The following is a 16,770-nucleotide window of genomic DNA, read 5'->3' as shown; positions in this document are numbered from 1 at the left end:
TTGAGAAATGTAATGTGCTAAATCAACAAAGACTTAAACTGAAAGATTGACTGTTTAGTATTGTCATACAGCTATGCCAAGTGCAAAATAATATGCCATTTTAAATTGTAAAACTGTACAGTATTATGTAAACAAATATGTGCAGTGTGCTGAAGAATGTGTGTCCTGTCATCCCTGTTACTCTGGACAGTCCTGTGACTATGACCTCAATCCTGTTACTGTCATTCATTTCATAAAAAGAGTAAAAAAATATATATTTGATACAGCCTTCCATTGTAATTTAACTATTTTATTTTGGACAAAGCCCTTTTTTAAATATCTCTCTTGTAAAAATATATTTTTTTTCTTAATTAACATGTGCTCACCCTCCAAAATTAGGATGTTCTTGGTCATCTGAATGACAAATATAAAAATATTTTAAAAAATTCAAAATTTAAAACAATCCCAGTGAAAAGAGGGACTAAAATGCTGCTCATATATGTGAAAACTATCACATAGTTCTAATTAAATTATACTATCTAGTAATGCTTTTGTCGGTAACAGGGTTGATAAAAATACCAAAACATGAGGTAGAACAATAGTCATAAAATAATAAATTACATGGCCTGAGATGGCACAATACAATTTCTTGTAATTTTAAGGTGTCTTCATTTCATGGATGTTTAAAAAATGCTGATTCAACTTATTTTTTTTAATATGTATTTAATATTTGTTGAGTGGAAAAGGCACCGATTTCATGGAACGACCCATTCATTGAATGTCTCTAGATCCTAATTTTTTTAACCCTTCATACACTCATCTGCTCACTTGTTCTGGATGATTGTGTTGTCTAGGCCTTGTCCCAGAATGTTGAGCTCAAGACCCGTCTGAACCGGATCCACTCTGAGTCGGTTCTGTCTGACCAGGTCGTCAGTGTGAACATCATCAGCAGTCCTGACGAGGTCTGATATTCTTCTGCTCCGAAACATTTGAGTTCTTACACTTGGGCTTTGAAATTATTTGGAAAATAGGCTGGTCAGGATATGTGGATCTAATTGTCCCTTTTTATGGTTGAGAAGAGCATAAAACCACCTGGAGCTACAGGGTTACAGTCACTGTTTAAGCTTGAAATCTCTTACGTTTGCTCTCGTTTGGATCTTTAAAGGATGAATCAGATAGAAAGTGACACTCAGTACTCTGGCCTCATACATTTTGGCTGCAGTAAAACCAAACAGAGCAATCATTAGACATAATGAGTCCCACGAGATGGCTGCTCGTACTGATCAACCATGTGGTTAACTAGACAGACATTGTGTTTCTAGGCTTTCACTTTCTACAAGACTTAAATCCTTCAGGCTTTTGTGCTCCTCACATCAGGTTGTATATCTTTGTGTGATGGCCTAGAGTATAAGTGGCTGCCTGTGACAAATTTTAGCTCTACAAACACAAATCTGCAACTGGCACACTGAAGTAACTCTGTGTATGTTTGTGTGGTTTTTTGTAGGCTGGCGATCCGCTCCGTGTGGGCATCCCTCTCTCTCAGCAGGTGTCCAATGAGAGCAGACTCTCCATGTCAGAGTCAGTGTCTGAGTTCTTCGATGCTCAAGAGGTGCTTCTGTCCGCCAGTTCATCAGAGAATGAGGTGAGAAGTCTGTGTGTGTGTGTGTGTTAACGTTAAAGTTATATATAGTTATATACACACACACACACACTCATACTCACACAAACCATGTTGGCTGTCATGTATGTTTTGTTGACCCTGGTTACTCTGTATCTGATTTGTCACCTGTAAATAGCATGTTTGTTTGCATAAAAAAAAAAAAAAAATTAAATATGACAAAATATTTTCAGAGGCATTTTCATGTTTTAAGATTAAAAGTATGGGACTGAGATGAGTAAAAAATAAATAAATAAAAGATGAAAAGAAAAAAAAAAATTATATATAGTGAATTTATTTTATGAAAATACAGCAAAAACATTACAATTGTGAAATATTACAATTTAAAAGCTGTTTTCTATTGGTATAAATTTAAAATATAATTTATTCATGTGATCAAAGCTGAATTTTTTTAGCATTATTTCTCCAGTCTTCAGTGTCACATGATCCTTCAGAAATCAGTCTAATATACTGATTTGTTGAAAACAGTTGTGCTACTTAATATTTTTGTAGAAACCATCACACCACATTTTTTTAGGGATTCTTTGATCATTAGATCAAAAGAACTTCATTTATTTAAAATATAATTTTTTTTCTACAATAGAAATTCTATAGTTGAGTTAATGAAGAATCAAGTACATAATTCCCATATTTCCATGAGTGACTTGTAGTAGTAGTAGTAGTAATAATAATAATAATTACTATTTTTATAAAGAGTGACTATATGTGTCCAGACTTTTACATATTCAAGCTCAAGTGAATCATTGCAATTACCAATTAGGATTTATCATCTGTCAGTCATCTTTGTAAACATGATCTGTTTAAGTGTGTTTATTTGTATACTTGGACACTGCACTGCAGTAGGTCATTACACACACATACACACATTTTGCAGTTAGTCAGCACTGCGCAAAATGAAAGACAGTGAGAAACATCATCTCTCTCTCTCTCTTTCTCAGGCCTCTGATGACGAATCTTACATCAGCGATGTGAGCGATAACATTTCAGAGGACAACGCCAGCGTCACAGATAATGTTTCCAGACATAGTAAGATCGCACTCACTCCTCTTCATTTTGTTCCGTTCATTAGAGCAGGACGCCGTCCTGATGGGACATATGACCTTTGCATTACACACACACACACACACACACACACACACACACACATGTTGGTTTTTGTGGTTTATGGGGACTCTCCATAGGCGTAATGGTTTTTATACTGAACAAACTGTGTGTGCTATTGCCCTACACCAACCCTACACCTAAACTTAGCCCTCACAGGAGACTTTGTGCATTTTTAGATTTTCAATAAAAAAAAACAATTTAGTATGTTGTTTAAGCCTTTTGAATTACGGGGACATAGGCAGTGTCCTCATAAACCACCTTCATATTGTAATACCGCTGTCATACCCATGTCATTATACAAATTTGTGTCCTCATAAACCTCATAAACATGCACACACACACACACACACACACACACATACACAGACACACATGCTCTCTCCCTCCAATAGATCCAAACACACACACACACACACACATGCTCTCTCCCTCCAATAGATCCAAACACACACACACACACACATGCACACATGAACTAAAAAAGACAAATCCTCTCACAAACACATATAATATATTATCTACAGAGTGTAATGTAAATCAAGTAAAATTATGACTATTGTAATGTGTATCAAAATATAAAATGCAAAGGGATTAATATCACAGGATCTGTCAAGAGCATGTTGGGGTCCTTTTTCACCCCAAAACCAAAAGAAAAGACAAAATTAGTTTAAATATTAAAAAATGTAAACATTGTTTTAGGACATTTTTGAATTAAGTGTTTTGTTTTATTTTTGTTTACATTTTGCATTTTGATTTTATTTTCAGGAAAATTAATCACATTTATATATATTCACATTACAATAGTTACTTTTTATTTAATTTATAATTCAGTATACTGTAGAATTATGGGTGTTATGAAAATAGTGCTATCATTTCCTATTACAAAATTTAAGTTTTTTTTTTCCTTTGATGTTGGGAAGACATGCGACTTAGTTTTGAATGAATGAAAGTATAACTATCATTATATTGCAGACATTGTCACTGTAGAGTTATTGAGATGCTAATATAGTTTTGTATTAATATTTAGAATTTTTTTTTTCATTTTTAGATTAGTTTTAGTAGTTTTGTTGTGTGTTTTCGTTTTAATATACTGTATATGTAGGTTTTTTATCAATTTTTATATCAGTTTTAGTTATTTTTAGTACATTAAGTTTTCAGAGTAAATTAAAATGAGAAATGTTGCCATGGCAATCTGCTGAAATAAAAATAAGTATGTTTTAATATTTTATTTCAGTTAATGTGTATTTTATTTCAAGTAATGAAAATGTTTTTATGGTTTTACTTTTTTTATGGTTTACAGTTTTTTTTTTTTTCAGCAAACTATAAAAACCCTGATTGTTGATACTCAATATATCCTGCAACCATGGTATCCCATGAGTAACCTTGTGTTTCTCCCTCAGTGCCTAATGGTGATCTGGCCAGTGGTGCGTTTCGTAACGGTAGACGTACGTGTCTCCCTGCTCCTGCCCCTGACACTTCCAACATTAACCTGTGGAACATCCTAAAGAACAACATCGGGAAAGACCTGTCTAAAGTGTCCATGCCAGTGGAGCTGAATGAGCCCCTGAACACACTGCAGCACATGTGTGAGGAGCTGGAGTACACAGAGCTGCTGGATAAAGCGGCTCAAACTGAAGACCCCTATGAACGCATGGTACGCTTCAGCTCGTAAAGGGACAGTTCACTCTAAAATACAAATTCTGTCATCAGTTACTCACTTTCATGTCGTTCCAAACCCATTAGACTTTTGTTTAAAACACAAATAAACCTCCATTAAAAAACCAATTCCACCAAAATCATAAAGACATCATAATCCATATGAGCCAAGCGGTTTAATCCATGTCTTCTCAAGAGACACAATCACTTTATATGATGAACAGATTTAAGCTTTTATTCACATGTAAACATTTATCAATGTACATCAGTTATGGTCAGCGGAAGGTGAAATGTGCCTGCTTGATGCGCAAGAGTGAACCTCATCCATATGGATTACTTTTACAATGTCTGGACTGTTTATGCTTATGAAGCATCAAAGTTTTAGTTACATGGACTTTCAAATTTAGGGACTGGAATCTCTCAGGTTTCACAAAAAATGGGTGGAACGGCATAAAGTTGATTAAATGAAGACAGAATTTCCATTATTAGGTGAGCTGCCCCTTTAAGAGAGTTAATGGATCTGAATTTTCAAAAGACATACACCTAACAAGCATTTCTAACAGGTTTTTTATTGGCGTCAGTGTCTCCATGAATAATCTTTAACATCTATGGAATCTTTCCATTCCACAAAACACACTAAAACACTTGAAAGATCAGTTCTTTCAAGAACTAATCACTGAAAGGTTTGAAAGGTTTCTTTGGTTCTTCCATGGCATCACTACAAAAATACCCTTTTAAGACCTTTATTTTTAAGAGTGTAGGTATAGTTGCTGGTCTAGTTGCTCTAACAAACTTAACCATAATGTTCCACCAAATCAAAATCAAGTTCAACTGTCAGTAGTCTATCTTATCAACCATCAAGACCAGACTTTTGTTTCGAAACAACCTAAATAACCAGTGTAGTCTAGCAAAGTAAAACCAGCTACATATAGTTTTATCTCTATTTTCCAGCAGGGAAAGGTAGTCCAGAGTGTCCGAGGACAGACTTGCGCTCACACAGAAACGTGCCCACACATGAATGTTCACACACTCACCTTCACACGTAGCGATATAACAGGAGCTGTTAGGTGGCTGGTGGAAGGGTGAACAGGGCCTGAGGCAGGAATACATGTCCCTTGTGGATAGGCAGGTGGGTATTTACCCCTGGCCTCATTAAATCCCTTTACTGTAGCCTAGTTTTAGCATCCACACACAGTGACGCATACTCTGACACATTCAGTCACTCGTTCTCCACACTGCAGCGCTACTGATACTGTAGTAATGATGCTGCAGTGTAGGCGGCTGACTGCTGGGCTGCTTTAGACTTAGTGCTGCAGATGTATTGTTGCAGACTTTTAATAAATCTCAAGAAAATATTTCTTCACAAAACTTACAAAAAATAGATATGAGAAATTGTATTTTATATAAAGATGCTGAATGAGCTTAAGTGCCTTTTGACAGTTTTTACAGTAGTTTTTTTTTTTTAAGAACCCCCATTTCCATTACTGCGTAGAATTTTAAGTTTAAGTTTGTATCTAATTTTAATTAGATTCTTCTTACTGTAGTGTAATACCATTTTTCTTCAGTAATTTTAAAGTTTAAACTTTAAATAAGATTTACTATTATTATTAATAATAATAATAATAATTCTTATGTCATGAAAATATGAATAGATTATTAATTATTATTGTTGTTGTTATTCTTATCATAAATGATTACAGTAATGAGATTTCTTCAGGGTAATATGATTTATCCATTTCCAGAAAAAGTCCTTCTATAATTTTTTTTAAAAAAGTATAAAAAAGTTTTCTATAAAATATAATGTTTTATCAGCTCTAACAGCAAATGCTGTCATGATGTATAACTATTTTGCAATTTAAATAATATTTAATATTATTAATAATTCTTAGCTGTCATGAAAATAGTCACAAAGCAGTAAAAAATTGAGTATTATTATTATAAATGGTTACAGTAATGAGTTTTTCGGGGTGATGTGATTTATTTTCCAAAAGAAAAAAAAAAATTTTTTTTTGTAATAATTCATGTTTTTAATCAGCATAAACAGCAAATACTACAATGACACATACTGTAAGTACATTGCCATTTAAATAGGATGTTTTAATAATCATGATCATCATAAAACTACTTTTATTATTATGAAAATAATGTCACAATGTACACACAAAAAAGATTTAGATTTGGCCTGAAACCTTGCAGTGTGTTTGTGTGGATGTAATGCTCTCTTAACACATTTATCCCATTATCATGTTTCAGTGAGCACTGCTCGGTCTGTATAAAGAGCACACAGTCTATCTCCATGTTTTCAGTAGTAATGAGTGTATTGACAGTTTGCTTTGTTTGTGTGTGCAGGCAGTCGTTGCAGCGTTTGCAGTTTCAGGATATTCCTCCACCTATTATAGAGCGGGCAGTAAACCCTTTAACCCCCTTCTGGGGGAAACATATGAATGTATCCGTGAAGACAAAGGATTCTGCTTCTTCTCTGAACAGGTACACATTAATGTATCTCACACACACACACACACACACACACACACACACACACACACACTATAGCTGCAGTACCTGTTCCAGGTGAGTTCCTGTCCTTCACTGTAGCACTGCACCACTTTCACTGTGTGTGTGTGTGTATGTGTGTGTGTTTGCTGGAGGCAAGACCATCAATAGTCCTCTGGCGAAGGTTCTTCCTGCGTGACTTGAAAAGGGTCTTTGTCAGCAGTGAACTTTCCCACAGGCTGTGTGTGCCTGACATAATGCAGTGTGTTCATAGAGGCCCGTGATGAGAGAGAAACACTTGCACAGGCTCAGCGTAGTGTAATTCATCTTGGTTACATTCACACACTCTGGAATAAACTGACCGACATGTATCTCTCTCCACTTAGAGTCTGTTGATCTGTGAGAATGAAACCGATTCCCAGCCCTTCATTTTACCATTCAAACTTTTGTTATTTTCAAACTGAATCAGCTGAACAATTACATTTTAATTTACTATTGGCCTTTACAAAGGAAAGCAACCGTTTCAGAGGAACATTTTAGAGGCAATTTTTTATGACTCAAAGAGGGATCGTTCACCCAAAAATGAAAATTGTCTGTTAATTTACTCACCTTCAGGCCATCCAAGATGACTTACTTTCTTGAGTAGAACAATAAAGAAGATTTTTAGCCGAAAATGTCGCTGGGTGCCGTTACTCCGAGTGGCAACACAAAATCAATATCCATGGCTTGTGATGATATATTGAGGTCTTATGATGCGAAACAATCAGTGTGTGCGAGAAAATAATTTTATTTAAAACATTATTACTAGTGCTGTCAAACGATTAATCGCGATTAATCGCATTCAAAATAAAAGTTTTTGTTTACATAATATATGTGTGTGCGCTGTATGTTTATTATGTAGATATAAATACACACGCATGTATATATGTAAGAAAAATGTTATATTTGTTTAACAGGTTGCTTAATAAATAAATATGTGCAAATATTTTCAAAATATATACTGTATTTGTGTGTATTTATATATACGTAATAAATATACATAATGCACACACATATATTATGTAAACAAAATATTTTATTTTGGTTGTGATTAATCATTTGACTGCACTACTTATTACCTGTAAACCATACCTTCAGCCCTCAAACAGTCGCATTTGAATAATTCTTTTGAACCGGTTCTTTTTGGTGAACCAGACTGAACCATCTGAAGCAGTTTCTTCAAACAGTCACTGAATGGAGGAAACAGTTCCAACTTAAATGAAGGGGTAAAATGAAAGTTTTTATGGTTTCTCGTGTGAAAAGGTGAGTTGATTAAGTAGTTATATGCTGATTAAGTAATGGTTTATATGCTTTAGACATGTAAAACATCTATGTTTCACATCATTATTTGGTGCTTTAATATAATTCTGTATATGTGACAAACTGATGAATCAGTTATTTGAACCAGTTCATTGAAGCAATTCGCAGAAAAGTCATTTTCCCATCCCTGAGGCTCTGAATTACAGATAATAATGTTGTAAATAATGTTCAGTTTTCTGCATAGAATGATTGTTTTGCATCATAAGACCTCAGTATATCATCGGGAGCCACGGGTATTAATTTTGTGTTGCCTGATATGCTCTGTTTGACTTTTTCTTTACTTTTTTTACTGAAGAAAAAAGCCTGAGGTTGAGTAAATTTAGTGCAAATGCTCATTTTGGGATGAACTATCCCTTTAATTGAGTTTTTGATGAATGAATTGATGTTTTTTTTAAATACCATCTTTTTCTTAAATGTTTCCCTTAAAACAGTGGTGTCAAGTTCAGTTTCTGGAGGGCCTCTGTCCTGCAGAGTTTAGCTCCAACCATAATTAAACACCTGAACCAGCTAATCAAGGTCTTAAGGCTCACTAGAAATTTCTATGAAGGTTTTGGAGCAGGTTGAAGCTCAACTCTGCAGAACAGTGGCCCCGGAGTTCGACACGTCTTAAAAAAATTATAAAAACAAATGAGAAATACTGTATGAAATGAATGTGAGAGCAGGTCAGATCACTAAATCTTGGATAATTTGAAGGGAAATTTTTGACTTTTGGTGTTTGGCAAATCTGAGCACAGTTTGAGACACTATTGGGATCTCATGAGGAGTTATTTATAAAGCACAAAGTATGCTTCAGTTTTAACATGAAAGCATAGCGTATGCATAGAGCCAAACGCACTTCATTAGATATTGTGTGCAAACACAGGTGCCCAAAACATGCGCCCTAGTAAGTTTCGTCCTTTTTCCTGTGTCTGCACCATTTCCTCTAAATGTTATGAGTGATAAAAATGTATCTGTATTTGCTTGAACTACAGTTGTGAATATCTCTTAACCCCCATCACGTCTATTGTTGTTCAGTCTCCAGTAGTTTGTTGTTGTTCTTTCTTACCGGTTTAATTCTCAACTGTGAAATTACTAGTGTTACTACCTTGTGGAATAACTCATTTAAGGCACATGTGTGAATGCGTTACTAGAAAAATCTGGCTGTGCTCAAAGTGCAAATCCAAAGTTCTGGCAGTCCGGTAGGTAGGGATAGGTATTGTTAAGGTTTTAACGGTATTACTAATCTTACCAATAAAATAAATATAATTTAATGAAGTTAATATAAAACATCAATTTGTAAATGCACCAATGTGAAGGCATTTCTAGTGTTTTTTATACATAAGATAAGGTACAGTAAGAAAATGAACAAAGAAACAAAGTAAAACAAACTGACAAATACAATAAAACAAAAGATACAAATGAAATAAACGGTGCTTTCATTTTTTTTGTTTCATGGAGGTCCTCAAACATGCTTGTTCAGGTACGTAATATAGCCTACAAAAGAAATCTAATAAAATAACCAAATGTAAAATAACACTGCATAGTTTTCACTGTATAATTTGATAGATTAATGCTAACGTTATTGTTGTTTAACTAACATTGATGGCTCAATCGTGAGAAATTGACTGCATATATATTGACACACATCGGATTTTCTCCCAGCTGTTCAAGTCCACTTAAGACATAAACTGTGTTTAAGTAAATACTCTCCAAGCCAGCCATTCTGACATATTTTTGTGTGTATTTGATCATTTTGACACACACTCAAAGGCCAAAGTGTAATTTGCTTATCCATTTTGGAGCACGCACACACAATTTAGTCTAGGGAACAGCGTCTCTTGCATGCATTATTGTGCTTTCAACTTTTTATCATACATGTCCTGCAATTTAGCAACAGTAAAGACTGCATTTTACAACAATCGCCGATTGTGCTGATTCTGATGTTAAGTCTGGGTTTTAGGGAGGAACGAAAGTGCACTGATGTGAAGGGAAAGAAGTTGCGCTAGCCGAAACGTGGCTAGTTTTTAATAGTTTTACCTCGTATCATCTTTTTTTATGATCCTTGGAAGCCAACATCGAAATCAACAATAAAATTGGCTTAATATCACAGCCACAGGCCTAAAGTGTAAGCAGACTACAGAATGTGTAGTTCTGTCCTCTATGATCACAATTAAACTTTCATGTTGTGCGCTCTGTAGCTCCTCCGCATTTGAAACAGAAACTCGTGGTATTGATACACACTTTCAGAATTTATGATATAAAACAGCATAGATTTTTTATTTTAATACAATCTCATAGTGTTGTCACGATACTGGAATTTCTAACTTCGATACGATACCTTGAAAAATATCGATACTCGATACCATTTTCGATACCACGGAGAAAAAAACTGCCACAATATTAAGGGGGTAATTTTTTTAATTTAAAGATAAATGTAACAAGTCGAGAACATGCGGTATACTTTACATGAACAAAAAAATGTCTTGAGGTACTGCATTTGTTGATTTATTTATTAATCTTTTATTAATCTTAGTTAAATGTTAATTGAAACTAACGTTTACTAATACAGGTACTAATTAAAATCCAAAGTTCTATTTGTTGATATTCTCATTTGCTTCATAACCAAAATATTTCCAGATATAGGGCCCTATGAAATCCGTTTTATTTTTTCCCAAATTCCGTTAAATTTTTTTCTATATTCAATTATTTCGTTTGAATTTTTCTGGACTCTTTTTTTTTTAATGGTCAAATTAAATGCTATTAATCTAAAAGCATGTCTAATTCATTAAAATCATGAAAATTATACAATTTAACATTTAATTTATTAAAAGTGTAACAAAAATGACACGTTTAGGGCCGTATGAAATGTTTTATTTTTTTCTCACCTTATGTTTTATTGTTACCAAATTCTGTGTTTTAGCATGTCTATTAGGCTATTTGAATGCATACAAACTATTTTTATTTATTCTTACAGTAGCCTTATGAAATTTCTTATTATTGCATATAAAAACAACTGGCGACTCTGGCAAGGTAATATCCATATAGCAATAATAAATGCATGTGTATTTTCTTAATTTCTCCAGTACCGACAGCAGAACTTTTAACGTGAGAGCTTATTGATACTCCGGTCTTTCATAATTTAGCCCCGGGGCCCATTTAATACCGGGTTACTGTACCCATTCCTACCGATAGGTCTAACTCAATCTGACATAATGGCATCTTTATCACATGGTGCAGCTGATTGCTTCTTTTTGTATCAGCAGCCAATGAGCGCTGTTCAACATTTCAGAAACCCTCCTCCTTCCCCAGCTCCACCTGTATAGATCTGCTAGGGGTGATTCATGTATGCTATATGGGGGTTATTCATATATATGTGCAGCAGCAGTATTTCTTACATGCTTACAGCAACATGTTGTGGATGTGTTGGCAGTAACAAATCTCGATACTTAATCTGCCGCAGCAGCAGCGTAGCAGATAAATTCTGCCAAGACCAAACACATTATCATTGTCATGTATATTACCATGCCAAACCCTCCGATTGTTGTCATGACAGAAATCTAGTTAATATTAATTTATTAATTATTTGCTGTAGAAATGCTTCTTGCTGTGCTTTATTAATAAACTTGTGTGGGTGATTACACCTTTCTGTCTGTGTACAGGTGAGCCATCATCCACCCATCTCCGCTTGTCACTGTGAGTCACAGAACTTCACTTTCTGGCAAGGTAAGACTGATACCACTACTATATTTAACTCTCATAAACTTTTTATTATCACACTCAAGTGTGTGTGTGTGTGTGTGTGTGTGTGTTTGTGTGTCAGACGTCAGATGGAAGAATAAGTTTTGGGGAAAGTCTATGGAGATTCTTCCCATCGGAACAGTGAATGTCATGCTACCCAGGTACTGTCCTGTCTGTTTCTCTGCACCATTTGTTCACCTTGCATCTGTCCCTTCGTCTGCCTGACACTGTGTCATATTTTTTGCATTTGTTTGCAGTTATGGTGATCACTATGAGTGGAACAAGGTGACGACATGCATCCACAACATTCTGAGCGGGAGGCGATGGATCGAACATTACGGCGAGGTCACGATCAGAAACACCCGCAACGCTACCTGCATCTGCAAACTCACCTTTGTTAAGGTACATGCTCATCTGCAACAGCATATATATCACAAATGGGTAAATCCGTGGTTCTCGGCCACTAGGGGGCCACTAGTCTTACATTTTTTAAATGTAGTTATATTAAAATAATTGTAATTAAAATTATTAAAAACCCCACCAAAAATAAAGATGTACATTATAACATTATACTGGTATCATATTTTAGAGTTTATTTTTATTAAAAGACAAGTACAGGGCCAACATGATATAATTATTTAATGTCTTTCCACACATCATATTTAAAGAAAACAACCAACCAGTGCAATGAACTCTACACTAAATGTACACTACCATTTAAAAGTTTGGGGTTGGTAATATTTTTCTTGATGTTTTTAAAAGAAGATTCTTACAGAATATTCACATATGATCAAAAATTCTGTGAAAACAGTAATATTGTGGAATATTAATACAATTTAAAAGAACTGTTTTTGATTTGAATATATTTAAAATAGTAATTTATTCCTGTGATGGAATTACAAATCATTTAAAATGATTTAGGAATTATTAAATATTTTTATTATCAGTGTTCAAAACAGTGGTCATGTTTTTGTGGAAACCATGATACTTTTTTCCAGATTCTTTAGTGAATAATAAGTTCAAAAGAACACATTTACTTAATGTCTTTACTGTCACTTTTGCATAGGTAAAATCATATCCGCTCTATATGTGCAACAGAAGGCCATGCGCACATTCTTTCATAATCGTGTCATGAATCAGAATCTAAATGTGGGGTGTCTAGAGATTCCCAGCCCTAATCTGTGTGTGTGTGTGTGTGCAGGGAAACTACTGGAGCTCGAATGTGAATGAGGTGCAAGGATCAGTGATGGACCAGGAGGGAAAAGTCATTCACAGACTGTTTGGGAAATGGCATGAGGGTCTGTACTGTGGAGTCCCACCGTCAGCCAAATGCATCTGGAGACCAGGTATATACATTCACAGGGTCCAGAATGAACATCCGCAATGTGCAAATTGCAAGTAGAAAGTGGACTGGCACAATATAAATGCATGTAATATAAAATGTACCTAAAGTAATTCCCCCACTTAAAGGGGTCATGAACTGCCTCAGTTTTCTATTTTGTACAGTTCTCTGATGTAAAGCCAACTTTAGGTCTAGCTGCACGCATAAATGGTCAAATACATGCAAAAATGTGTAATGCGGCACTTAGTGATTATTCGTGTAAACCTTCATCGGTCATGTAATACTTGAACGTAAAGAGTTGAGAATGAAAAAACACGTGTAACAGTAAATTGCATCCGTGCGGCTCTTAAAGTGACAGTTGGCTATATTCCTGCTGTGACTGTGCTTAATATATATCAAACAACAAAAGACAAATTTAAAATCACACTGCTCTTGAGTGATGGAATTGTGTAGCTTTAATAAGAAACAAAGAAAGTTTAATTCCTTACAGTGAAGACTGTGCTTTTTTATTTTACATTTGATTATTCATTGGCTGTTAACTACTTGAGACTTAACCTTAAAGCACATTTTGTTTCATATGCATCTTTTTATTCTATTGTATTTGTCCTTTGCTTTTTTTTATTACTGACAGTTTTAATTATTTTCAATAATTTTGAGAACATTTTGTTTGTTACTAATATTAATTACCCTAATACTCTGCTGTGGTGTTGAGAATTGTGAAATTTCGCTGGTCTCTACAATGTAGATGTTATAGCAACTTTTTAACAGGAAATATATATTTGATATGTATCACTATATATATAAATAAATCACTCATATAAAGTTTTGGTCATATGGCACACTCATAATCATGTTAAAGAATCGTGATTACAATATTGACCAAAATAATCGTGATTATGATTTTTGCCATAATCGAGCAGCCCCTAGTTTCTCAGTTCTTGACCCCTTTAAGTGAGGTGAGTGGATCAAACCAAAGAGATCCTAAGCAGTCTACTAATGAAAAGATCAGTATCTTTTGTGTTTTTGGACCTACATCTCATCACTTACCAAAAGTTTTTAGCAAAACCAATTTCTTTTTTTAATTAACTAAGTTTTATTCAGAAAGGACATGTTAAGTTTATCAAAAGTGACAGTAAAGACTCCACTATTACTATTTCTGTTTTCAACATTGATAATATTAAGAAATGTTTATTGAGAAGCAAAATCAGCATATCAGAATGATTTCTGAAGGATCATGTGACACTGAAGACTGGAGTAATGATGGTGACAATACAGCCCTTTTATATTCCAATGTTATTTCACTTAATTACTATTTTACTGTAAAAAAACAAACTTAGTGACCCCAAACTTTCGAACAGTAACGTACAATTTTTGTCTGGTGTAGAAGAAAAGGGAAGTAGCCGACTTGGGCCAACAAGCAACTACTCAAACACTGTGGTAGAACTGTAGAAAGTACATGGGTAAATTTAATAAAGCACACTTTAATGGCAAGTAGGCAATATCCATGATAATAAATGCTCTCAATATAGCAGTCATTTGCAGTTATGACCCTACACAACACAACAGAGAGCAGATCTAATGCTGTGTAGGCAGTCGGATGTTTGAGAGTGATGCTAATGCTAATTCTAATGTTCCACATACATTGATGATTCTCTTGTGTTTGTGTCTTCAGGGTCTATGCCTACAGATTATGAGCTGTACTACGGCTTCAGCAGGTTTGCTATAGAGCTCAATGAGCTCTGCCCTGAGCTGAAGGAGCTGCTGCCACCAACAGATGCTCGATTCAGGCCGGACCAGAGGTACATGCAATTTCCTCAGCTCATATTACACTCTTACTGTAAAAACATACTGTGGTTTAGTGACAGAGGAGAGTGATCCACAGCCTCACAACAACAACAAAAATCACTCTAGAAATGATTTCGACCTTGTTTTGAAGGTTTCTGTAAAGCCTTGCTTATCTTTGGAAGGCTTTGACAGCTGTGGCTTTTCATGTGTTTGTGTTGTAGGAAAACGTCAGCTTATAAAGACTCAATGAAATGGTGGGACACATGCGGTATTGGCGTATTTACTAGTGAAACCGCAAAGTGAAAGTAACATAGACGAGAACAATGAAGACGTTCACGAAAAGGAATAATTCCAGTCAGTTCCTTTGTAACAAACTGACCAGAAAACCACTTGCTTATAAGACTATTTGCTATTTCTAGTGGCTGGAAGGTGGTATTAGGTAAAGGGACATTGTGATTTTAGAGTGCATTGTTTAGACGGACATTTCTATGCACCATTTTGTTTCAATATTTTAGGCCTATTTTTCCAGAGAATTTTAAATGTGTTACCTGTTAAAAGTTTAATATGTGAATTAAATTTTGCATGCCAGAACAGGTAAAAATTGTTGTTTAAAGGTGCAGTATGTAATATTGACTGCTAGTGGTTGAAATGGGTACTGCAGTCCAGTGTCAAGATATTGGAGAGTCGTTTCTCCCGCCACCATCTCCTCAGACTCAGCACTCATAGGGTTGCCAGATTGATGACACATGGCAAGAATGAACGCAATTGGCAATGGAAGGTGATGAGCCTTACACTGTAATCTGATGAGTTGATTTATCCACATTTGTATATCCTTCTGGTTATAAAGCTTTTTAGATTTATGCAGAGGTGTTTTATGTGGGGTAGAATCTGTGATCTCTTACCCATTTTGTTTGCTTGCTTCCATGGCTACAATATGCAGAGTTTTCCACAATCTGGCAACCAATGTAGATGTGTTGAAATACTATTGGGTAAACTGGCAGGGGGTGGAGTCACACAGAGCAAAACAAAAACAGATACTCCGACATGGAACGCACATTTCAATGTAGAATAACTGGCTGCAGCTTTTTTTATCTCAAAGAAATAAGTATGTGAGCATGTTTTCTACATATCTGCAAACATATCATGGTATTTTTATTACCATAAATACTTCTTTATAATTTTAGTTATAATTATTTAGTAATAATAACACTAAATGAGATGTTAAAGGTGCTATATGTAATTTTAGGACTGCTATAAATTACATACAGCCCCTTTAAAATTTATTTTAGTGTTATTATTACTAAATTATTATAACTAAAACTATAAAAAAGTATTTTAATGCTAAAATTATAAATTACTATAAATTTTAGATGGAAAAACCTCAGCTTCCAAAACTTGAAAATTTGATAAAAAATTGAAATGAGAAAAGTTGCCTTTGAGTTGAAGTACTAAAATTACTAAAAATTAAAATAAAAATATAGTGGGAAAAAAGTAATAAATAATGATATAAATAATAATGACTATTATTGAAAATTATTATAAAAAATAAGAATATTAATTAATAATATAATAGTATGTAAATAATCCTGGTTGTATGGATATTAAGTGATGATATTATGTTATATTTCAACTAAATTAACTGTAATGTGTGTTAACA

General features: G+C 34.5%; 1 protein-coding gene across 5 annotated transcripts in view; it reads left to right on the top strand.

The window, feature by feature from the left end:
- Nucleotides 1-16,770, top strand: part of LOC306875796 (oxysterol-binding protein-related protein 6-like) — a 69,876-nt gene that overhangs the window by 46,588 nt on the left and 6,518 nt on the right. For all 5 annotated transcript variants that reach the window (XM_079426539.1, XM_079426537.1, XM_079426535.1 and 2 more), the window contains 10 exons: nt 834-941; nt 1,484-1,621; nt 2,596-2,683; nt 4,162-4,415; nt 6,767-6,904; nt 11,908-11,971; nt 12,069-12,147; nt 12,244-12,388; nt 13,188-13,332; nt 15,001-15,127. In XM_079426539.1, the coding sequence (XP_079282665.1) occupies nt 834-941; nt 1,484-1,621; nt 2,596-2,683; nt 4,162-4,415; nt 6,767-6,904; nt 11,908-11,971; nt 12,069-12,147; nt 12,244-12,388; nt 13,188-13,332; nt 15,001-15,127 (1,286 nt within the window). The remainder of the gene's footprint in view (nt 1-833; nt 942-1,483; nt 1,622-2,595; nt 2,684-4,161; nt 4,416-6,766; nt 6,905-11,907; nt 11,972-12,068; nt 12,148-12,243; nt 12,389-13,187; nt 13,333-15,000; nt 15,128-16,770) is intronic.

Source organism: Barbus barbus, assembly GCF_936440315.1.
Source record: "Barbus barbus genome assembly, chromosome: 10".
Taxonomy (NCBI): Eukaryota; Metazoa; Chordata; class Actinopteri; order Cypriniformes; family Cyprinidae; genus Barbus; species Barbus barbus.
This window is presented reverse-complemented; position numbering and strand designations above follow the sequence as displayed.